We start from the raw sequence: 22,037 nt of genomic DNA on the forward strand, positions 1-22,037 counted from the left end.
AACTGCACATTTTGTCACAAGAGTACTGCAAATTAAGAAAAAAAATGCCGTACAGTGGATACACGGTAGGCTGTTACCTCCTCGACCGCCTCGCGGAAGTGGGGTGCGATCATATCTTTGGCGTCCCTGGCGACTTTAATCTGCGCTTTCTCGATGATGTAATGACTCACTCGAGCATCAAGTGGGTTGGTATGGCAAACGAGCTTAACGCCGCCTACGCTGTCGACGGCTATGCGCGTCAGCGCGGTATCGGTGCTCTCACAACGACATGCGGTGTGGGCGAACTCTCCGCGCTGAACGGAATAGGCGGCAGCTTCGCGGAAAGCGTGCCGGTGATTCACATCGCTGGCTCCACCTCCACGAAGAGCCAAGGAGACCGCCAGATATTGCACCACACCCTTGGCGACGGCGACCACAAACACTTTCTGCGCATAAGCGCCGAGGTGACCTGCATCGCAGTGATGCTAACGCCTGAAAACTGTCTGACGGAGATCAATCGTGTCATCACGGAGGTGCTGTACCAAAAAAGGCCAGGTTACATTGCTTTACCTACGGACTTGGCAGAAATGATAGTCACGCCTCCGGCGACAAAGTTGATGCGGCGTATGCCGGAAGTCTCCCCTGACTCGGTCAGTGCGTTTAAACATGCGGTAGCGTCTCGGCTGAACAACGCTCGCAATCCGGCGGTGCTGACAGGCCACTTCATCCATCGCTTTCAGTGTGGTCCACAGGTGAACCACTTCCTTGAGAATGTCCGTATACCTTACGCCACCGCCGTCTACGGCAAGGGTGCCGTAAACGAGCACCTGAACAACTACGTGGGCACCTACCTTGCTGGCGATACCCCGTGCCCGGCAAAGTCTGTCATTGAGAACGCGGATGTGTGCATTACGATCGGTGTTCAGTTTAACGACTCCGTCACCGCAAATTTCCAGCACAAGATTGACCCACTCAACATGATCGATATTGGGCCCTTTGTTGCCAAGGTCGGGGACCAGCTTTTTTCCCAGGTGCCCATGGATGTGGCCGTGAGTGTGGTCATGGAAGCAGCAATGGAATGTCATACGAACTGGAGCACAGAGTACCCGGAACCGGAACGCCTCCGCTCTCCGGAGAGCGCTGACACCTTCGACCTTTTCCATGTGTGGCGCGAAATTCAGAAGGGCCTCCGACCGAACGACGTCCTGCTAATCGACCTCGGCACCTCCTCCTTCACGTCTTCTCTGCTTTGTTTGCCGGAAGGCTGCGACATGCATGTCCCGCTGATGTGGGCCTCCATAGGCTACTCTCTCCCCGCCGCACTCGGTGCCCAAATCGCAGACGAGAGTCGCCGCGTCGTGTGCATCATAGGCGATGGTGCCGCACAAATGACAGTACAAGAGCTTGGTTCAGCCGCGCGCTACAAACTCAAACCCACGTACATTCTCATTAACAACGACGGCTACACAATCGAGCGCTTCATCCGCGGTTGGGAATCAGAGTACAACGATGTCGCCGTGTGGGACTGGACAGGCTTGGCACGCAGCTTCTGCAAAGGCGCGGAGCCGCACACCTGTATCGTGAACTCTGTCGGTGGCGTTGAAGAGGTGCTGCGCGAAAACCAGGACAAGATGGTATTCGCTGAAGTTCTCGTCGGCAAGTTCGAGGGTCCTTTGAGAACTCCCGTGCCCCTTCCTGGGAAACCCCAAAGCAACTAAAAACGGAAACGGATAATAGGATAAGTCAAATAGAGTGGAAGTAAAAGGTGTACTGTGACTCAAGAGACAAGGAAAGTTGCAACAGTATCGCCATCAAATTGTCAAAGAAAAGCTTTGCCTGTGGCCGTACAAGGCGGCACATTGTCTGCACAACGATGCGACCGGTATTAAACCCTCCTCAACACCTCTTCACAGAATTCACGACCTCGTGGTTACCACATGCCCCTGTGCCACCACACAGAGAGAGAGCCACCGCCATCCTTGCACTGCTTTACTTCAGCGTGTATTTTGCTCTCACACATTTTTTTATACGATGGCATACCAGATTCTTCTTTAGTTTTCCGGCTCCGCCGCCACCGCCGCGATCATCTCCAACGTCGCCCATTGCGCTGCATGCACCCTCTCTCTCGGTGCGCGTATGTTCGTGTATCAGCTCCCTCATTACAACTGCCCGGAACAGGGGCAGCGTCGTCGCCTCTGTGAATCCCCCTCCCTCTCCCCCCCCCCCCCGCATGAACTTTATGCGTGCTGGTGTGCTTCATTTGATGCGCGGATACGAATCGCTGTCGATCTCTGATAGTGAGAACATTTCTGTTTCATTTTTTTCTTCCTTTTCATGTATCTCAAAGACGTTTTGATTATGGTGGTTTTTTTTTGTGTATTTGGCTTTTTTTTCACTTTACGATTGTGGAGGGGCTAATAAATTCCCGATCCCTCACTTCCTTGGGCTTGTTCCCCCCTTTTTTTTTTCGTGCGGGCGTAAGTGCACGCTCTTGTTTTGTCTGTAAAACGTCACCAGATGAGGGGGGGGGAGGGCAGGAGACGTGCTAAATTTGTCTCATGGTCTCTCTCCCCCCACCCAATTTTCCCTTCGTCTGGCAACTGCGTTCCTTTTCTTATTTTGTCTTGTTGTTTGAAGCATGGAAACGTCCCCCCCCCCTCCCCCCTTTCTTCTTTCCTCCATTTTTTATTGCCTATTTTATTTTGGAATTTTTAAAAAAGGATGCGATTTTCACCGCATTTTTTTGTCTCGATTTCTCCACTCACCCCCTATTTTCCCCCGGCTTTTTCTTCACTCACCGGATCAGCACGGCAACCCCCCGAGAAGGATACGGGGTCCAAAGGGGTTGGCAGGGGGGGGGGGCGGACATATGAGCTTGGGGGCTATCAAGGCCCAGTGCCCATTGTAAGAGGAAGCCTTAGCACCCTCCCCAATTTATTCTTCTATGCCGACATGCTAGTGCTGGGACAAGAGTCCATCCCCCCACCCGGCGCCGGTGAGTCGAAACAATGTATCACCACAGATGTCCGGCGCCTAGGTCCTAGGTGGCGATGCGTTAGAGAGAGAGAAACTAGCGATAGTGACAGCACCTGTTCTATCCGAGGGATACATAAATTGTCTGTGTGACTCGAAGGTGCCTCGTCGCGCCCTCACTGTCACTTGGGGGAATGCACCGTCTGCTGACCAGCTTAATGGAAGCGACGTTGAGAGGGTCCGCCTCCGCAGCGGGGGGGGAGGAAAGGAAGGAGAGGGTGGGGGGGCAGGGGTTTGAGGCAGGGTCGTTGATTGGCCACTTGAATCGGCTTTTTCTGCAAGATGGGGTTTTACCGTTGTATTTGCGCCACGCGAAGAGCCTGTAGAGAAGTTGGAGTACATTCAGATCTTGGACTCATTCACTATTGTGGAAAGAAGAGTGTGAGACCCCCAAAAAGTTTCCAATGCAGTACCTCGGCCAAACATTCATATCCTTTTCCTCACTCCGCCACCCCACCCCACCTCCACAACAAAGGGATATCAAAGACTAGTTATTCGTGTAGGGGTTACACCTGGGCACGCCCGTTGCACTCGTCATTTTGGTTCCGTCACGGCACAGCTACTCTCGGGGTTATGTGCTTTACTGTTCCCTTGGTATATACACATATCATTTCTGCCGAAGTTCATGCACGATGTGACACGTGTTCAACGGCCTTTTTTTTCTGTTTTTCGGGACGCGAGCAACAATTGCTAATGTGGGGGGAGGGAGGAGAGAGGAAGAGGAAGAGGAAGAGGGCAGCATGGGAAAATAAGACTGAGGAAGAGTGAGTCAAGGTGCTCTCCTGTATTCCGATGACGTGCCCGACCGACCATCGATCTTCCATCTACCCCCATTTGGCCCCCCCCCGCCTCGAATCTGGTCCAATCCAGTCGTTGTAAGCGCATTTCGCTCCCCCTCCCCCCACCCCCGCCCCACACCCCTTGGGGACTATTCATAAAGACACGGCTCCCCGGGGTTTTATGGGGGCAAAAAAAAAGTAGGGGGAGCACATAAAACCCACATGAATGTGTGAATTTTTTTTTTTTACAATGTGAACGTGACGGCAAGAGAGTCCCCAAGGATGGCTGTTGCGAGCACTGGGAGATGTGCAAGTCACGAGGGGGGGGTGCAGTTTGGTGTGCTCTTCCGCGGCAACGAGAAAATCGCTCGTGAGGGAGAATTCTCGATGCCTATTCAAATTGCACCGTAATCTTGTGCCCATATTGTTCTCCCACTCTTTTTTTTATTATTGGTTTCTATGCTTCCTTCTGCCCCCCTCCCCCGTGTAGCTCACCTGGTATGTGTGTGAGTGGGCTGGTTGGGGATGCATACTTCTGTTTTCCCTTGGCTACTTTCACCCCGGTCCAAGCATCTTAAATAATTTTTTGGACACCGATGTGCAAGTACGAAAATATACATGGAATGTAAAAAAGGAAAAAAACTGCGCCTACCACCCGTTGTCTTTTTTCCTTGGCGCAGGCAGTGGATGGGGGCTGGCTTACGAGTGTGCGGCTTCATAAATATCCAAGTAGTAAACGTACTCGTCAATGACATGACACTGGGGAAGGGGGGGTGAGGGCACTCCTGGTACTAAAGTCTTCACCGGCGCGTCTCTTCATGGGCGGTTTTCCAGCCTCACTTTGACCTTCCTTGATCGCCTCTCTATCTCCCGCGCTGCTGGCTGACTTGGGGCCCACCCGCCTCAACCCTTCATACAGACACACACCCACACAGCATTCATAGACTTGTGCATAGATTTTTTGGACGCGGTTCTGCTAGTCCACCATTCGGAACACATGCCCCCCTCTCCTCCCTGCCGACCTTCATCTTTGCCTGTAGGTGGCTCTTTTTTCCATAACTAGAAACACCCCGCGAGTACGCATAGACACACATTTGTCGTAGCGGTAGTGCTCATTTATCGAGGCAACCGCCTACCGACACCCTCCCCCCCCCTCTCCCAAGTTAGACAAAATCACGCAGCAACATGAAATACTCAAAGATCGAATCAGCTCCTGGCGCATCCAGTCACAGAAAGGAAGACTTGATGCGAGACTATTTCGAGTCACGACAGGTGTATCGGGGCTTCCAAGGCACTATTCTGGTTGATGCCTTTCGGTTTGTATGTCAAGACGCATCCCTTGCCGACGGCACGTGTCGAGCACATCCTGCGCCCCCCTCTGCTGAAAGAGCCACGCCGATACCGAGGACGTGTGGGCCGCCCTCTACTTCGAGAGTGGCGCCAATGCACACCTTTTACTTTCTGAGTCATTTTCACTCGGACCACTACACAGGCATTACGAACCGCTGGCAGCACCACACCATCTACTGCAGCCGTCCCACAGCAGCACTCATTCAATCGCGGATCGGGGTTCCAGCGTCGTGCTTGTTTCCCATGGACCTGCGTCAGACATACATCTTCTCCCTGACTACTGGCATGTGTCTCCACCGCGTGTGCGAAACACCGCACCACCCGCGTGTGGACGCGCTGCTGAATCCACCAGCCAAATCCTCAGAATGGGGGCCACACGCGGAAGAGGGCGACGCCATGTTTGCTGTGCGGCCCATCATGGCTAACCACTGCCCCGGTGCGGTGATGTTTCTCTTTGTGTCGCCAACTTTTGGTACAGTGTTACACTCAGGCGACTTTCGGTTTAATGGCTCGCAGAAAAACTGGCAGAAACAGGCCCTGTCCTCCTACGAAAGCGGGGCGTATGTGCGGCCGTCACTGTCCTTGATTCAACGAGGAAAGCACCAATACGCATCGGCAAGAGCGATGGAAGAACTGGTGGCACCTCCTTCCCCATTTTACGAGCAATTCATCGCAGACGACGAGGCGCTGCAGGAAGTGGCACAGCGGCAGCTCCTAGATGTGCTTTTCCTAGACAACACTTTCTGCGCGCCGGCGTACAGGTTCCCCTCGCAATGGAAAGCGACACAAACAGTGATCAGTGTCCTCCGATCTCTTTTCCACCGCGCCGCCTGCAGCGCCTCAGGCCCTGCGCCCTCGCGGGATCATCCACCACGACGGCAAGTGCGCTGCGCTGTTCTGATTGGGTGCTACACAATTGGGAAGGAACGTATTGCCCTGGCGCTGCGAGAGGCCTTCCCCCTCGTAAGGGGGGCATCTGTCAAGAGTCACTCGAGAGACTCCTCGGTGGGTTCTCAGCGGGACGTCAACGCACACGACGTCGCTTCGTGGCGAATTCATGTTTCGCCAAGTCGGTATGCCCTGTTATCCTCAATGCAGTTTTTTGAGGAGTGCTTTGAACCCCTGCAGGCCTCCAGCGTGAACGAGAAAGCCGTTACCTCGAGCAGCATGGATGGTGATACCTGCTCGAGGTCACTGGCAGGGACGGCCGACGTCGAGGACGTGCCTGTCCTACTTCCAGTAGAATTTCGTGCGTGCAACACGCAGACTGTCAAGCGCGAGAGTGGTGCAAGGGACGTAACCCTCCAGTCGGTGCAGACTGACGCTAGCCCCGCTTCCCCCACACCTAGTTCCTTAGCTGCGGACATAGACACGCTGAACGGCGAGAGAGGCTCGTCCGCCATCGCGGGAGAAGCTGGGGAGGTTGAAAACCTTCTCAGTGTCTTTCTGGTCCCCATGGCCAAAGTAGGCTATCGATCAGTGGTGTCGTTGGCGCGCGCCAACGGTCCTGCCACGGTGGACATCGAAGATGGGCTGTCGCTGAACCTGAGTCGCTACGATCAGGTCCTCGTTGTAGAGCCATCAGGGTGGTGTAAGCGCACCAAGACTTGGAATGTCTCGGGTAAGTTCACTCTTCTCTGTGTCCCATACAGTGAGCACTGCGCCTTTGAGGAGCTTCTGCAGTTCGTCGAGTTCGTCAACCCAGCGCGTGTGGTGCCCACTGTGTCTAAGGAAAGCTTTAAGAAGCACGAGACGCTCTTTGTGGAGAGGACCCCACGTTTGCGCAGCCGGTTGTCCAACGCGCAGCCCATCACGAAATTCTTCACCGCACATCCGCTGCACAAAGAGGATACTCCAAAAAGAAACGCAGAGGAGGATGCAGGTCATGTCGGAGGAGCCGCCCACGTCCCAGCGGTGGGGCATAAAAGAACGCGTACCGAATGTGACGGCGCGACGGTGTCTGCGCCGACATCGAGATCAATGACAGCCTCCATCGTATCGACGACCGCGTGCACTCTCAAGCAGCTCTTTCAGAAACTCAAGGGAAACTCAACACACAGGTCACCAGCGGCACACCGCCTTGGGGTTGCGGTGGATGAAGATGAGGATTGCCAAGTAGTACGCGTGCTGCAGAAGGTGGTGGAAATCAGTGACGACGACTGATCAAGTGGCTCAGCCGCACCACGGTCGCTGGCTGAAGGGAGGGTTTCGCTTCTAAGAATGATGAGCGCCACATCATCTTTCAGTGTCTCTCTCTCTCTCTCTTCCCCCCTCCCCTCCCCCCTTCCTGGCCCCACGCTAGGCGACGATTTAGTTTCCTGTAGTCACTGCCTCTGCCGCGCACGTGAGCACCACAGAAGCATTGCCTAGCAGCCACATGATGCGGTGGTGACAAACATAGAGAAGCGGACACACTTCGTCCGCACGGTGCGTGTGTGTGCGTGAGAACCGCAACGTGTGCCTCCATCCATGTGTGTACTCTTCGTAACACTTGAACGCCCCGCTACACCTTCCACGGACTGTTTTACAGCTACACATGAAAAAGTAAAGAACGCTCTTGCACCCCCCCCCCCAGCAGGCCCCTTCCGAGCGTATGTGGAACGCACATCTCTACCCCCTGGTGTTCTTTTCAGGGTTTCTCCTTCGTTACCCTGCGCAGGATTTTCTTTTTTATCGTAGATGCCAATCGCACATCGCTCTAATTTCTGCGCACACACACACACACACACACACCTACATACAAGTAACAACAACCAATACCAAGCTACGGTCACATTGTATATTTTTTATCTATAGGTGAGCCCTTCGCGTTAGTTTTGCGCGTCTTTCGTGGGCAGACCTCGCTGAAGACCCTCCCCCCCCCCCCCACCCCCATGCTCTACCTCGTCCTCGTGCGCTCGAACGATTTTTTGACAGCGAACGCAACTCCAATGGAAACGGCAACGGAATGAGCAGCACACATCCTCGGGTAAGGTATATGGACTTCCCCTCACGTTTATCCCCGCACGCACTCGCGCACGTCCCTGTGTGTGTGTACGTGTGTGTTGGTGCCTGTGTGGACATGCCGAAAGTGTTGCCTCTGATTCTCCTGCGTTTTATTTTCTTCTATTTTCTCACACACTTTGTGCAAAAAAAAAAAGACATTAAACTCGTCAGCAAAAGTGAACGAACAGCGCCGCAGCGGCACACCTGTCATCCTTTGAAGCCCAGGCGGAGGGGGGGGGGAAGGCTAGTCTTGTCTCATTCACATCTACACGCGCGCGCGTCTCATCTCGCTTACCTGCTCTCGCTCCCTTTCCTTCGGGGACCCTCCCTCATAACACTAGATTAGCGCTGTCCGACTGGTTAAACCGTCAACAACAACAGAAGACGTGACTAGCCGGGAGTTGCTCACTGCAGGCCCGTGCTTGCACGTCTCTCGCTGCTCTCATACCCACATCTCGTTCTCCCCTTCCTGTCGCCTCAGGCGGGACCCTATTTTTTTTTTCCGGAGGGCCCCTTTTCTAATCGCACTTTGCCGCAGTAGAATTCGTGTGCTCCTCTGGCTTGATGAGTCCTCCCAGAATGCCGCACTACAGCATCCCCTACAGCTGCTATACGCGGCTTACGACGACGATCACATTCCCCGCAACCATGTGTGTCAGAAGTGGAAGATTGCCTGTTAGTGGTTCGCTGCATCCATCCAGGCAGCCGGTCCTACTGATGCCGGTGCGCTACAAATCGTCCACAATCCGCATTGCAAACCGCAAGAAGGTTGAGATGTTCGTAGGTAAGCGCTACCACCTCCCGACACGACTTCGTACTGCAGCACCTGACATTGCGGTGGAGTGGGATTATGGTAAGAACCCTATGCATCTCTACCCAGACATTGTGAGCATCGGCTACATGTATCCCGTCTACTGGAAATGCCAAACGTGCGCGAATTCGTATCAGATGAGCGTAGAGAAGCGCGTTGTGCGCGGTGGCGGGTGTCCTGTCTGCGAAGATCGGGAGCGCAGCCGTTCAACGGCATGCGACACTGCCCCAACGACCGCTGGTGGTGCGCGCAGTGGTGGTGCTGATGTCGGTGGCGGTGGCGCTACACTGCCACTCCTGCCCGGTGAGGAAAATCGATCACTGAGGCCGAAGCGCACCACAATGCTCAATCTGCGTACCAAGTACTAGGCCCACGCGCGGAGTACAAGGGGTGAACTGGTGTACGAGACGGCGTGCTTTGTTCACGGATTGTGGTGTACCCCTCTACCTTTTGAGGAGGTGGCTTTTTTTTACCAATCTTTACCTCTCACAGAACGCATGAATGCCTCTAAATTCAAGCACACGTGTGACCTCCAGCACCGGCAATGAGTCGCGTGGCTTGACAAAATCCCGATACAAAAAAGAAACCAAGCAGGCGTCTGCCTCGGTGCGTGGGGTGCCTTGGATGTGCAAGCTCACGTTGCCTTGTAACTGGCTCCTCCTCGGGGGGGGGGGGGCATCTCAAGGTTGTCACCCCCTCACGCACACACACACACAGCGCGGATGACGACAGGGTGTGGTGGGGTTTGCTGCGTGCGCCTTTCTATGCGTCTTTCTCAATCTCCCTCTTTTAATCACACTCTTTCCGCGCCCCCCTCCCCCTCCCCTTCTTTCCACATGTTGTGCGTGTCACCCCTCGCCGCTGGATTCATCGGCAGACCTCGAAATACCAACACTACACTCCACAGTCTTGATACAAAGCTCGACGCAGCTAGTCGCACTGGGATCCCCTTATTGAGGAGTCAAAAGTCCTATTTGGCTCGTTTCCGTGCTTCGCTGCGGGGGGGATCGAAGCGAAGAGGCGAGAAGGAGAGAACGACGGTGGACAGCGGTGTTGTTGCGGCCATTGTTGCGCGGTCTCGAGGCAACGCTCATCTCTCTTTCGAACATCAAAAACACTCCCCCTTCCTCCCTTCTTCCCCAAGCATCCTGCCCGTTCGTAATTTCTCTGGCTTTTCCGCCCCCTGTTTGTCTCACGCTCCCATTTATGTCTTGTTGTAAAGGGGGAACTCATATCCAAACGACCGCCATACTGCCCTTTTTTTTTTTGATCTCCTCCTCACCCCCCCCCTCTGTGATACCCCCTGCTGCCCCCTCCCCCCCTTCCTCGCATTCTTTCTCGATCTTTTGTTCATCTCGCTGCTGTCTCGGCTGTTAACCAATGCTGCGCTATGAGGTCATAAAGCAGCGCGGCACACAAAGTGTCACACTTCATTCCGGATCGAGATCGATCGCAACAACTTTTGTATGCGGCGAAGTACGACTCCTGCGAAAAAAGGCCTTCAAAGGAAGCTTCTTTACCCCCGTTGTATCCACCAACTATGTCCTCCTCATCTTTCCCAACTCCTGCGCGTCAAGCAGAGGTCAGTCAATGGCGCCGTCATCATCTCTGGAGGCAGCCACTGGCGGTGGTGAATTGGACGCTGGTGTTTCAACCCTAACGCTCGAGGCACAGTCGTGCCTCAGCGAGTTTCTCGGACTACTGGGACACATCCCCTTTAGTGTGGCGGACGCGGCGGCATGCAGCTTTTCAGGGTGCGCCATTGTCGTCCTCGCCTGCGCAAACATGCAGGATGTGTTGTCTGTGCTGGAAGCGTGTGCCAATGTGGCAGAGCAGGGCACCAAGGTGCGGACAAGCTGCCTATATGTCAAGGGATTCCTATGCCTGGATGGCACGCCAACGACGGTTGACGCACACATTCTCAGCTCGTATTATTATATCCCCACGTGTCCGGTGTGCATTGATAGGCTGGAGTGCACCGTCTCTGGCTACAGCCCTCAGACGCCGCTCTGCACGTGTGCGCAGAGCGGCAGGGCAAGTCAGTGCATCTGCTTCTTCTGCTCCTCATGCCACGTGTGCCAGCGCTTTGCCGAATCGCTTGAACACGCCCAGCAGCTGCAGCGTCAGTCGCAGCCGGCCGCTTTCCCTTCCACCAAATGCGAAGCCTGCGCGAAGGCTGGTGACCCGTGGATTTGCCTCATCTGCGGCTATGTCGGCTGCAGCCGCTACCAAGCGATGCACGCCAAAGACCACTGTGTAGCCCAGAGGCATTTTTTCTCTATGAATCTGCTGACGCAGCAGATTTGGGACTATGACGGCGATTGCTTTGTCCACCGTGTCGTCATCTTGCTAGACTCTAATACGGGCGCCTCCACCTGGATGCACCTCCCAGGGAGAGAGGAGCCAATGCTGGACGACGGCGCCACTGGCGAGACGGCTGCGATGACGGCCGCCCAAGGTGAGGCGCAAGAAGCGTGGAAGACGGAGAAAAAAAGCATATCGGCTAAGTACGACAAGAAACTCACTTCATCGCACGCGCAGTATGCGATGGTCATCAAAAGTGAGCTGGATGCAAAGCGAGCCCTGTACGAGTCGCAGCTGACCCAGGAGGCAGCAAGCGGTGAGGATTATGAGGACTGGGACGTAGCCGAGCCCGATGACCTCACTCCCAGGAGCCGCGCTGGGGAGCTGGAGCGCAGCGAGCACATGGATTTGGCAATGGCATTCGAATCACTGGATTCGGTCATGGCGGACATTGTCATAAAGCGCCGCAAGACGATGGCTCTCCTGTACGCCGTGAAAAACCTGGAGCACGAGTTCGACACACGTAGCGAGGAGACAGGCCGCCTCGAGGAGCAGCTGCAAAGTTGCAAGAAGGCGCTGCGGAATGTCATTCAGCAAAACGTAGCCACTGATCTTCAGCTGAGCAGCCGCATACAAGAGCTGAACGAGACCCTGCAGGATATCGAGCTGAATGCGAAAACGCGCCGCCGTCTCGCCGCCAAACTTGGGGATGAGGATGTGTCGCGGGTGGTGCTGGTCGGTGGCCAAGATGGAACTACGAAAGCGCAGCCGGGCAGAGTGGCTGCTGGGCGAAGACCAAATGAAAAGGGGCCGTCGAAAAACACCAAGAAGTGAACTCATCAGGACGAAAAACGGTGTGTGACGGAGAAGCGATGCGCTGGGATGTGCTGCGGCTGCCTCCCTTCCGGGAGACCCCCTATTCTGTTCTTCTTCGCTGTCTGCCATGTTGCTCTTGGCCTAGTCTCTGAGAAACTGCCGATGGAGAGGTGGGGAACTCTTCTTGTCTCGAAATATCAACCGTCCTGTGAGCTCATTTTCACTCGCTTCGCGTTTCCCCTTCACCGCACCTTCTCCCGGTGTTTTCCGACACAACGGTCGTGTGTGTTTTTTTTTTTTGTGTGTCCTGGACACTGTTACGATTCTGCGCATCCACGGTAAACGCGCACAGCGTTTCAAAAAAAAGAAGCAGCAGCAGCATGGACGAGACGTGCTCCCCTCCTCTCTCTCACTCCCCTAACGGCCGCTGTATGACACCATACCTTTTGTTGTTGTTGTTCTTCACCTTTGGAGAAAGGGGCAGACAAAACCTCAGGGGGGAGGTGGCCACGTGTGCGATGTTTCTCGGCTCAGCGCAGGTCCCTGCCCCCTTTCCTTCCACACACACACACACATACACCAAAAGTGCCTCTCGCCTTCATTTACTTCTCCCCGACTCCCTCCCTTTTTTTTCCGATCGCCCTTTTTGTTGTTGTTGTTGCGTACCTCATGGCGTACGACGAAGGCGAGACAGAAAGGCTGCTGCAATGACATCGCACGAGGAGCTGTCTGTGGGCAACCTTCAAGATTTTATAGACGCCTGTGACCAGCACGTGGCCCAGGCAGACACCCTCACAGTGGAGGGCGCTGCAACCCGTCTCCACTCGGAAATCGCGAACTACGCAAGGTGTGTTGCAGCCAACACGATCCATGCCGACCAAAGTAGTGAGAAGGCCGATGAAGCGGCTGCCATTTCCGTAATGGTGCATATGCAGCGTTTCTCACTCGTGTGCTGTGCGACATGTGCCCCTGTGATTAACACCAAGGATGCAGTGGACAACGATACGCTCACATGTATCGGAGACTGGGAAACGTGGCTCTTGGGTCTCGAATCCCAGTCCATTGCGCTCGCAAGCAAAGTAGCTGTTTTCCTCCCATCGCTCCAGGAGAGTTGGCGGGGTGACTATGTGGTCGGTGGTGCCGGCAGTCCCCAGATTTATCGAATAGACGAGATAATCGGTGCCTTTTTTTCCCGATGGGCGCGTAGGTGTGTAGAGGAGTGGACGACGTACGGCACACCGCTCCGCACGTTACTGCCACCTCTCGAGTTGCTGACGACTTTTGCGCGATTCCGCTGGGCATGGGGTCGCTTTATGGAGCTCAGGCATGCGGTCAGCGAGGGGTACTCGGGGGAGGCAGATGCCTGTGAATCCGTCGCCGAGTCCACAGAGGAGGGGGTCCGTGAGCAGAAGCGCGAGGGTGCCGGTTTTCTCGACATCACATGTGAAGTAGAGAAGTGCCACGCCGATAAAGTCGCACGCGAGGTGCTTCTGTATTCCTTTAAAGCCATCGATTGGGAGGGGAGCAGCGTCGTGCCGTCTGTGAAGGGGGTCGCACCACTTGTCTGGTGCTTGTTCCTCCGCTGCCGCAGCTACGCTCTACGCGCTCACTCACAGAACCGCATATCCTCTGATTTTTTTGCGTATGAGGCGTCTGCGCGTCTTATCGCAGAACTGCTGCGGTGTACGGTTGATGGCGTTTGTGTATTCCTGAACAGGCAGGCTCCTGTCATGCACGAAATTCGTGCAAAGCAGCTGTGTACCTGTGACATACCGTGTCTTGTCCTGCTGACACGGCTTTTGTTCTCGTGGATCGCACTTGCCTCTGATGCAGAGACGCTCCTGTTGCCGAGCCTAGACCACTCTCTGCGGCATCTAGTCTCGTTGGCCATCCAGCTGTACAGCGTGAGTGTCCGACAGATCCATTCACCAAGCACGATATCCCACCTGAAAGAAGACCGCAGCGAAGCGAGCAGGACATTGGAAGAGACGCTTTTCATCGAAGTCGCATGTAAGACGCCACCATTGTCTGTTTCTGAGATCCTGTCTGACACAACAGCGGTGCCGTGGGCCGCTGAGTTCGCGCGGGCCAGTGAAGTGCAGGTGATACTCGACAAACGGACTGTTGTCGCGCCGATTCCATAAGGGGAGAGGGGAAAAAAGGCGCCTCTTCTTTCTCGTGGCAGCGGTATGAATGATGCCGCCCTTTCGATCCCTCCCTCCCCCAGCGCCGACACACGTGTGGGCGTGTGTGTGCGCGCTGTCTCGGGTCCGCTTCCCTGCGTGCAACCGTAGCGTTTTTCCTTTGGTCGTATTCCACACCGCTCGCGATAAAAAGGGGGGGAGGGGAGGAGATCCCTTGACAGCAACAAAATCGACAGTCAGGGATGAGCGAAGGGCCCAATAACCGCACGTAGAGACGACGAAAACTTCACGGATCTGGGGCAATAGATTGCCGTTCAGAGACGCACTCTCACCCTGAAGAGGCACTGACGAGTCGACTGTCCACTTTGCTCCCCCTCACGTGTCGCGTTTCGTTATCTGCGGCCAATGCCCTACTGCAAACAGTTGTCCCCCCTCTCTCTCCCTCCCTCCCTCCCTCTCTGCGTCTCTGCTCTTGTTGCAACTTGCCGATCAGATACACACACACAGCGCCAGTATGAAAACATTCAGGGACCTCACGATCACTGGTGCTACCCCCGCTTTGCGCCGCGGTGTTCGACACTTGATCCACCTTATGCTTACCCTGGAGCGTGCCCCTTACGACACACGACTCCATCTACACTTCGTCTCCCTCTCTCACATGCACCAACTCAACTATAAAAACAAGGGCTTAGATCGTCCAACTGATGTGCTGACCTTCACTCACACGGGGGAGGTAGGTAACTTTATGAATGATCTGCTCTTTGGTGATGATTTGGGAGGAGAGGCCGAGGGTGCAGGCCCCACGCTGGCCGCTCTATCCATGCGTGATGTGGCAGTTGAAGCGGCACCGTCCGCCATGGCACGATCTGCTATTCGCGCTGATTTGGTCGACCTCGGCGATATTTTTGTTTCGCTTGATTATATCCTACTGAGATGCAATCGCTGCCCTTCTACCACTCTTCCCCCGGTGCCCTACCTCCACGCGGCGATCGTACATGCCACCTTACACGCCCTAGGGTACGACCATAACACACCCGGCCTCCTCCGGCACATGGTGCAGAAAGAGCAGCAGCTCGGTCGGCAGATAGCGACGATCGCACGACAGCACGCCAGGTTTCTTCCACCGCTTGATATGTGGGAGTTGATGTGAGGCCAAACGCAGAGGGACACAAAGAGCGACCCAAGTGTCGGCCGTTAAAAGGCTTTCACAACAGTGTATTCACACACACACACACACACACACGCGCGCGTGCATACATACATGCACAGGGAGGCCCTTGTAGGGCGCACCTCTGCCACCCCTCGCCGAGATGCGAATGGTGACATTGCATACCCTGAAACAGTTTTTCTCCACCTCCCTCACTTCGGAGGAGGAGGTGCATGCGCATGGCCTTGTGCTCTACGGTGGGGCCCGTTATGGCGTTTACATCTTTTCATTACGTGGAAAAAAAAATGAAAACTCTCGTGATGCCTCTCTCTTCTTCCTTCCCCGTTACGCCTCTTTTTGTTTTTACGCCTCTGCCCCCCCCTCTGACAATCCACACGTGCCGCCACCCCCTCCCCCCCCCCCCCCCCCAATATATCTATATACATACCTAGTCCAGCCTTGAACCGTCCTCCAGCAATGGAGGCTTACCGAGTCACGCGGGTGACGTACCACACCACGTTGGCCCCTACCATCGCAAGGGAGGAGAACGAGCACGTGCTGCGAATTTTCAACGCCCCCACGCACCTCGCAGCGCACGGAAAAGCCAGTAGGATGCACCGCACACACCCGCGCGGCTGCCTCCTGAAAACTCGAAATCAGCTCAACACCATCGACTTCGATGCGCTTCGCTTTATTGACGGCATGACCACAGAAAGACTCTCGGACACCAATGCAGACAAGATCGTCTACCCAAGGCACACGCATGCCACACCGTTCGCGCAGCTGCTGGCCTGTCTTATAGAGAAGCTCCAGCGAACAGTGAATACGGTTTCGTGGAACAGGCCACACCACCGCCCGGAATGGAGTACCGATTTGCGCTTCTACGGACCGTGGTGGCTCGTGGTGCGATCGGGGCGCCACTTTACGGAGAAACGTGACCCGTCTCTTGCCACATCGACGAAAAGCGCAGACGTTTCTTCCACAGCAGCGGTGGAGTACTCCTCCAGCTCCGCCACATCGCATGACCTACTCTTCAAGGTACATGAAGGAAAGCCAGAGAACCAATACGCACCCCTGCTGGTACACCGGAGCATCGCGGAGGAAAACCAACTTGTAGCGGATATCGCACTGAGATTAGGCGAAAAGACTTTTAAGCTCGACCTGTTTCACCTCAGCGGTGTACACGTAAGCCCAGACCGAATGCATGTGCTTGCCTTTGACGGCTTCCGGCGACTATGCAGAAGCGCGGCTGACAGCCAGCCAGACATGCCGCTAGACCTATTGAGCGACGAGGACAGTCTTCTCTCCACAGTGTCCTTGTCCGCTTGCCAAATTGGCTCCGCAGCGCTTCTGGTTCTTCTTGCCGGGATTGTGAACCTCTCAGCGAATGACCACTGTCACGTGCACTCGCTTGACCTCTCGTACAATAGCCTCACCAACACATCCCTGCGCTGCCTTGCGCAGACTCTGCGCTTCACGAAAATTGAACGGCTGAGTCTTCGTGGCAACGTCCTCACTAGCGATGACCCATCAACATTGCTCGAGCTTTTGCTAGACGGCTGCGACCGAGAGATGCTGGAGCTGGACCTCAGCTACACCGCTCTCTCCTCTGAGCAGACGTCTACCTTGATTGATTGCCTGCCGCGCCTCCCGAATTTGCGCGTGCTGCTACTTGAAGAGGTGACCATTCCGTTCCAAAAATGGCAGGTCTTTATACAAGCGGTGAAAAAAACCTACTTGTGGCACGTGCGACTCCTTCCCGGCCCCCCGTCGTCCCTGATAGCGAGGTATGTCAGAACCATTGAAGAGGTGTGCATGAACAATCGCCAGCAATCGATCAGCGACAAAGGCAAGCGAGTCTCGCACTGGAGCGCTACCGCTTTCGTCGATGACAACAACTCAAGCTTTTTCGAGGCGTTTTTCCAGATTTCGCGTGCCCGAGGCCGCCTTCCGGCAGGAGCGATGGCGCTTCCAGGCGAGTATGGCGTCTTCACCACCAACGATCCCAGTCTGAAAGTCTGTTAAACTTGGGAGGATACGCGCCTGTGCCTCTGTGATAACGATACCCCCCCCCTCCTCCTCCCCTTGCCCCCCTCCTCCTCTTAGCGGCAGCTGCTATATTCGTGTGAGTGAATTGGATAAACGGATAGGCGGGGTTGGCTTTGCGATGTACAATGCAGTCTCGGTCTCGGAGCTCAGTGTCAGCCTCCCCCACCCCACTCTTTTTTTTCCCCTTGGTGGGTGCGTATTACCTCGACTGGCGTCTTGAGTAGAGGTGGATCAGTGTGCCGGGACCCTGCACGTTTTTCTTTGTTTTTGCAACGTGTGCAGTACCCCACCTCACCACGCCCTTGTCCCTCTCTCTGCTTCCTAATATTGTGTTCGTCTTTGCTTTTTTCCCCCTGGAAAAAAAAAAGGGAGGGGGGCAGCAGAGAATCGGTACACCATCTCTACTGTGGCTCAGCTGCTTCTGGTATGCACTCGTAGGTCAACATGCATAAACGAAGGGTTTTTACACACGCGATTTCATTTTTGCGAACGTCTTTGGGTGGCTCTTTTCTTCCGCGCGTACTCCTCGTGGTGCCGACCTCGCAAAACGACCACAGAGAAATTAGAGGGGGAGAGAGGAGACATGTATGTAACTGATCTGTGTGTTTCCAACCACAATCGCCTGCGCACTGATAAACGTGCGGTCAAAGCTGAACGATAAATGACAATCCAGTCTTTTGTTTCCACGGATGTGTAGGTGGCGCCCTCGCGAACGGCGATGAGCCACAACCGCTTTCCTCTCACATGACCATCTGTCAGTGCCCTTGACTTTTACTGTGCCTTCCCATCACCCTCTTACGCTATCCTTTGTCCACCACGTATTCGTAGATTCTCGCAGCAATGCTGCGCCTTTGGGCTTTGCGACTCGCCGCGAACGCCCGCGGCGGCACTGGAGGCACCTCTGCAGCCAATGGCACTGGCGGCTCTGGTCTGCATATGAATTCGCAGCAGCGCGTTCTTGAGATCAGCTCTCCCATGTCTCTCCTTCGTATGTGTTACCGCAGTATTGACATCACTGTGAAGTCTCGCCACGCCCGCACCTTTCTCAAGAAGCAGCTGATGGAGCAATGGGCGGAGAAGAGCAAGGAGACGAACCCGGAGAAGCAGCGCTTCTACATGGACTTGGCCGGCTCCTTTTTGCAGGCATTGCACACGGAAAGAAATCCCAAGCCGGGCAGAGTCGTGGAGTTTCAGCTTTCCCGTCGGACCGCTTACGAACAGAAGCTGGCGGAGCGCGAGAAGGGCACCGAGGTGCGACGGGTGCGACGCATTTGTAAAGAAGTGAAGGCGGAGGGGCATTAGCGGCACAATCTCTTGCGACACCCTGCTCTCTTTTGACGCCTTCGCCCCTGCCAAAACTCCGCACTCCATATCCCTTTCCTCTATGTCTGTCAAGTGCTAAGGGCTCCACCGTGTACGCTCCCTTTTCCCTTGCGACAGTTTTCATTATCGATGTGTGTGTGTGTGTGTGTGGAGGAGCGGGCACCCCCCGAGGGTTGCGCGGTTGTTGGTCTATGAGCCAGCTCGAAGTCTCGTCGATCTCAAATGTCTATTTATCTTTGCTCATATGCATTAGGACTCGAACTGAGTAGCTACCGTCTCCATGCGGGCCACAGTGTGTCCACATTGCTGTAGGAAGTGAAAGCACACGCCCGTTTCATTTTTCAGCCCCATGCAAACAACCACGGGGAGAAGTCTCGGGCAACTATCGATGTGGATGAAGCGCATACGCGTATTCGCTTCACTACGAACTCTCCGATGAAGTCGCGCTCGTCTCCCCGGGAAAAACTCGCACGCACTCAGACACAAAAAAAAAAGAAAATGAAGAGCCATAGTAGGATTTTTGCGAGATCCTTTGAAAGACGAAAAAAAAACGGCCCAAACCCATCAACCGCAGGGAAAGGGGCCAGCAGCGAGTGAAACCAGGATCTCCTCGCCGGGGTGCCTAGATGACAGGCAAATACATCACAGCACGGGCATCAGGAAAACCCAATACCCACACTGTTAGAGAAGCCGCCCAGCCCTCCTCGCAATCCCTTGATGATGCCAAAGCGCTGCTCGTGGTGTCGGGGTGGTTGGGTGCTCCTGGTTTTAGAACTCCGATCCTGGATAGCGTTGCATCGAGGGGGGGGGGACAAAGGTGCACTGGATTCGTACCATTTATAGGATAGGCGAAGTCTCAGCACTACTCGAATGCACCTCACCCAGTCCTCGATCTCTTCTGGCGAGGCCGCTTGCCCCCTACCCCTACCCCCCCCCCTGGCGGGGCGGGGCGGGGGGAGGCATGCGCCACTTGAAGACGAGTGTTATCAAAGCAACCTGCAAAGTGGTGGTACTTGGAGTGTTGAGTGCAGAAGTCGTCTTCACAAGACTGCTTCTGCACTTCTATGTGGCGTGTCTTCTGCTGCCTCGCATGATACCATGGACCTCTCAAGTATCAGGAAAGAGAGTGCGGGGCCGAACACATACGATGCATGACAGAATGCCAACCTGGAACAACAGAGAGGGATTCGTCACCGTGCTTCCTCCCTCCCCTGAAACCCACTAAATATACACGCAGTTGAAGAGATCCAAATAAAGGGGAAAGCGCCACGCACATACGGCAGCACGTCAGGACTGCGCTCTTCTTTTCGCTCATTACTGGACATACCCTCACGGTCCCTCCCTTTTCTGCGCCTCTTTTCACCTCGCTCTCGACTTGTGTCTCGCACGCCTTGCGCGCCTGCAGGGCATTTGTCAGACTTTCGCAAAGACACCCCCACCACCTCTTTCTGTAACCACGGTCTTTCTTTTCATGACGTCTTGGTTCACTGCACCCACCTCTGGGGAGTACTCTCTCATCTGAATGTCGCCACAGCTGACTCGCCCGTCTCGCCTCTCGACAAAACGCTCCATGAGCACTTTCTCGCCGCTCAAAGCGGGGGCTATAGTTGCAAGTGTTGCTTTTCTCGTCCATGCCACCACGCGGATTCTGTACGCGGTGTTTTCTAGGCCGCCGAGAATGCCAGAGCCGGCAATTCCGCCCAACCCTGAGGACGGCCCAGTCTGGGGCGTGATTAAGCGCGCCCTCTACCGTCACTTTTACATCGTCCGGAAAGGGGATCCGTTAAAGACTCTTCAGCAATGGTGCGCGGAGCTCGACTACCGACCGTTCATCATGAAGATCTTCTTCCGCCCACATGTAGTGCTCTCCAGTCCTCACGATATTGAGCACGTCCTCTTGCGGGCAGACACAAAATTCTACAAGGGCAGCGGCTACGACATTGTGCGCATCGTTGTTGGACGCGTTGGGCTTGTTGCAATGGGTAACAAGGACGAGCACGCCCTACATCGCCGCATCCTGATGCCGATTTTCACCTCGGAGAACGTGCGCGGTCTTTCGAATGAAATCATTCGCCTACACGCCATGCGCATGATGGGCGAGCTCTTCGACACCATTCATCGCGGTGGTGAGGCAGACGCCATCGTGAACCTCAGCGAATACATCTGCCGCATGACGCTCTCCGCTATAGGTGAGGCTGCTTTCCGAGCCACCCGCGGCGACTCGTTGCGGGTGCGCAGTCACTTCGATGTGATCATGAAGATGTCCCGCATGAACTACTTCTGTCCGTATCTCAGGTCGACCGCCCAGCGAAACGCGCGCAACATCCTCAAGGAGATTAGTGCGCAACTGCTGGATAAAAACATGCAATTGAATCAGATTGGCAGGCGTCGGTGTGTGATGGACGCGCTGATCGATGAACTTTACGTTCATTTTAGCATGGACGATGTCCTGGATCACCTCGTCATGTTTTTTTTTGCCGGTCATGATACGACGAGTCATACAATGGAGTTCCTGTTTGCGCTGCTTGGTGCGCATAAGGAGGTGCAGGACCGTCTCTACGAAGCCCTGGTGGACTTGATGCCCTCCGCCTGCATCTGCCCCACTGTAGAGGAGCTCATGGGATGCGACTATCTTGTCGCCGTCGTGAAAGAGGCTCTGCGCATGTACCCGGCAGCGCCTATTATCTACCGCGACGCTGCCACGGATGTGTATCTTCCCGGATCGGGTGTGGTGATCCCAAAGGGCATGACGGTTGTGATCACTCTTTTTTCGCTGATGCGCAACACACACACTTACGGCCACGACGCCAACGTGTTCCGCCCCGAGCGATGGCTTGATAAAGAGGGGGAAACACTGCGCAAGCGCTGCGGCCGCTGTGGCTACATCCCTTTTAGTTGTGGCAAGCGCAGCTGCATTGGCCAGGAGCTGGGCTACCTCGAGCTGCTCATTATGACGGCATTGTTGGGACGGCACTTGAAGATGGAGCTTATAGGCGAGTTCCCAGAGGCTCGATACAATATCACCATGGTCACGAGTCACCCCGTTTCCATGCGAATCACGGCTCGCGACAATGTCTCTGTCAGCGGAGTTTATGATCGCATCGACGAGGCGCTTCACCTAAAGGACGACCCCGGTGATGTTGGCAGCATGCCGTGGGTAGCAGGGGAAGAAACACGCGGCAGAGAAGGCACCGTACGCGGTTAGTGTGTCGGGGCGCCTCACCCTCCCTTTGGGTGCCCCCCCCCCCCCACCCCCCCCCCCCTTCCCTTACCCCCACCCCGCCCCGCGATTCGAGCTCCTGCATACATGCCAATAG

General features: G+C 55.1%; 9 protein-coding genes across 9 annotated transcripts; all 9 read left to right on the top strand.

The window, feature by feature from the left end:
• Positions 1 to 44: 44 nt before the first annotated feature.
• JKF63_01891 (uncharacterized protein) lies at positions 45 to 1,697 on the top strand (the record flags this gene model as incomplete). Its single annotated transcript, XM_067897935.1, has 1 exon — positions 45 to 1,697. One exon carries the CDS (start codon positions 45 to 47, stop codon positions 1,695 to 1,697), a length of 1,653 nt encoding a protein of 550 aa, XP_067754092.1.
• A 3,537-nt stretch (positions 1,698 to 5,234) lies between these two features.
• On the top strand, positions 5,235 to 7,304 carry JKF63_01892 (uncharacterized protein; the record flags this gene model as incomplete). The annotated part of the gene is made up of 1 exon (XM_067897936.1): positions 5,235 to 7,304. One exon carries the CDS (start codon positions 5,235 to 5,237, stop codon positions 7,302 to 7,304), a length of 2,070 nt encoding a protein of 689 aa, XP_067754093.1.
• Positions 7,305 to 8,690: 1,386 nt separating this feature from the next.
• Positions 8,691 to 9,305, top strand: JKF63_01893 (uncharacterized protein; the record flags this gene model as incomplete). The annotated part of the gene is made up of 1 exon (XM_067897937.1): positions 8,691 to 9,305. The coding sequence occupies one exon, from the start codon at positions 8,691 to 8,693 to the stop codon at positions 9,303 to 9,305; it is 615 nt and encodes a 204-aa protein (XP_067754094.1).
• Positions 9,306 to 10,317: 1,012 nt separating this feature from the next.
• On the top strand, positions 10,318 to 12,075 carry JKF63_01894 (uncharacterized protein; the record flags this gene model as incomplete). The annotated part of the gene is made up of 1 exon (XM_067897938.1): positions 10,318 to 12,075. The coding sequence occupies one exon, from the start codon at positions 10,318 to 10,320 to the stop codon at positions 12,073 to 12,075; it is 1,758 nt and encodes a 585-aa protein (XP_067754095.1).
• Positions 12,076 to 12,764: 689 nt separating this feature from the next.
• On the top strand, positions 12,765 to 14,201 carry JKF63_01895 (uncharacterized protein; the record flags this gene model as incomplete). The annotated part of the gene is made up of 1 exon (XM_067897939.1): positions 12,765 to 14,201. The coding sequence occupies one exon, from the start codon at positions 12,765 to 12,767 to the stop codon at positions 14,199 to 14,201; it is 1,437 nt and encodes a 478-aa protein (XP_067754096.1).
• A 514-nt stretch (positions 14,202 to 14,715) lies between these two features.
• Positions 14,716 to 15,351, top strand: JKF63_01896 (uncharacterized protein; the record flags this gene model as incomplete). The annotated part of the gene is made up of 1 exon (XM_067897940.1): positions 14,716 to 15,351. One exon carries the CDS (start codon positions 14,716 to 14,718, stop codon positions 15,349 to 15,351), a length of 636 nt encoding a protein of 211 aa, XP_067754097.1.
• A 474-nt stretch (positions 15,352 to 15,825) lies between these two features.
• On the top strand, positions 15,826 to 17,373 carry JKF63_01897 (uncharacterized protein; the record flags this gene model as incomplete). Its single annotated transcript, XM_067897941.1, has 1 exon — positions 15,826 to 17,373. One exon carries the CDS (start codon positions 15,826 to 15,828, stop codon positions 17,371 to 17,373), a length of 1,548 nt encoding a protein of 515 aa, XP_067754098.1.
• Positions 17,374 to 18,237: 864 nt separating this feature from the next.
• On the top strand, positions 18,238 to 18,699 carry JKF63_01898 (uncharacterized protein; the record flags this gene model as incomplete). The annotated part of the gene is made up of 1 exon (XM_067897942.1): positions 18,238 to 18,699. The coding sequence occupies one exon, from the start codon at positions 18,238 to 18,240 to the stop codon at positions 18,697 to 18,699; it is 462 nt and encodes a 153-aa protein (XP_067754099.1).
• A 1,591-nt stretch (positions 18,700 to 20,290) lies between these two features.
• On the top strand, positions 20,291 to 21,925 carry JKF63_01899 (uncharacterized protein; the record flags this gene model as incomplete). The annotated part of the gene is made up of 1 exon (XM_067897943.1): positions 20,291 to 21,925. One exon carries the CDS (start codon positions 20,291 to 20,293, stop codon positions 21,923 to 21,925), a length of 1,635 nt encoding a protein of 544 aa, XP_067754100.1.
• Between the last annotated feature and the right edge of the window lie 112 nt (positions 21,926 to 22,037).

This window comes from Porcisia hertigi, chromosome 34 (genome assembly GCF_017918235.1).
Source record: "Porcisia hertigi strain C119 chromosome 34, whole genome shotgun sequence".
NCBI classification, from domain to species: Eukaryota; Euglenozoa; class Kinetoplastea; order Trypanosomatida; family Trypanosomatidae; genus Porcisia; species Porcisia hertigi.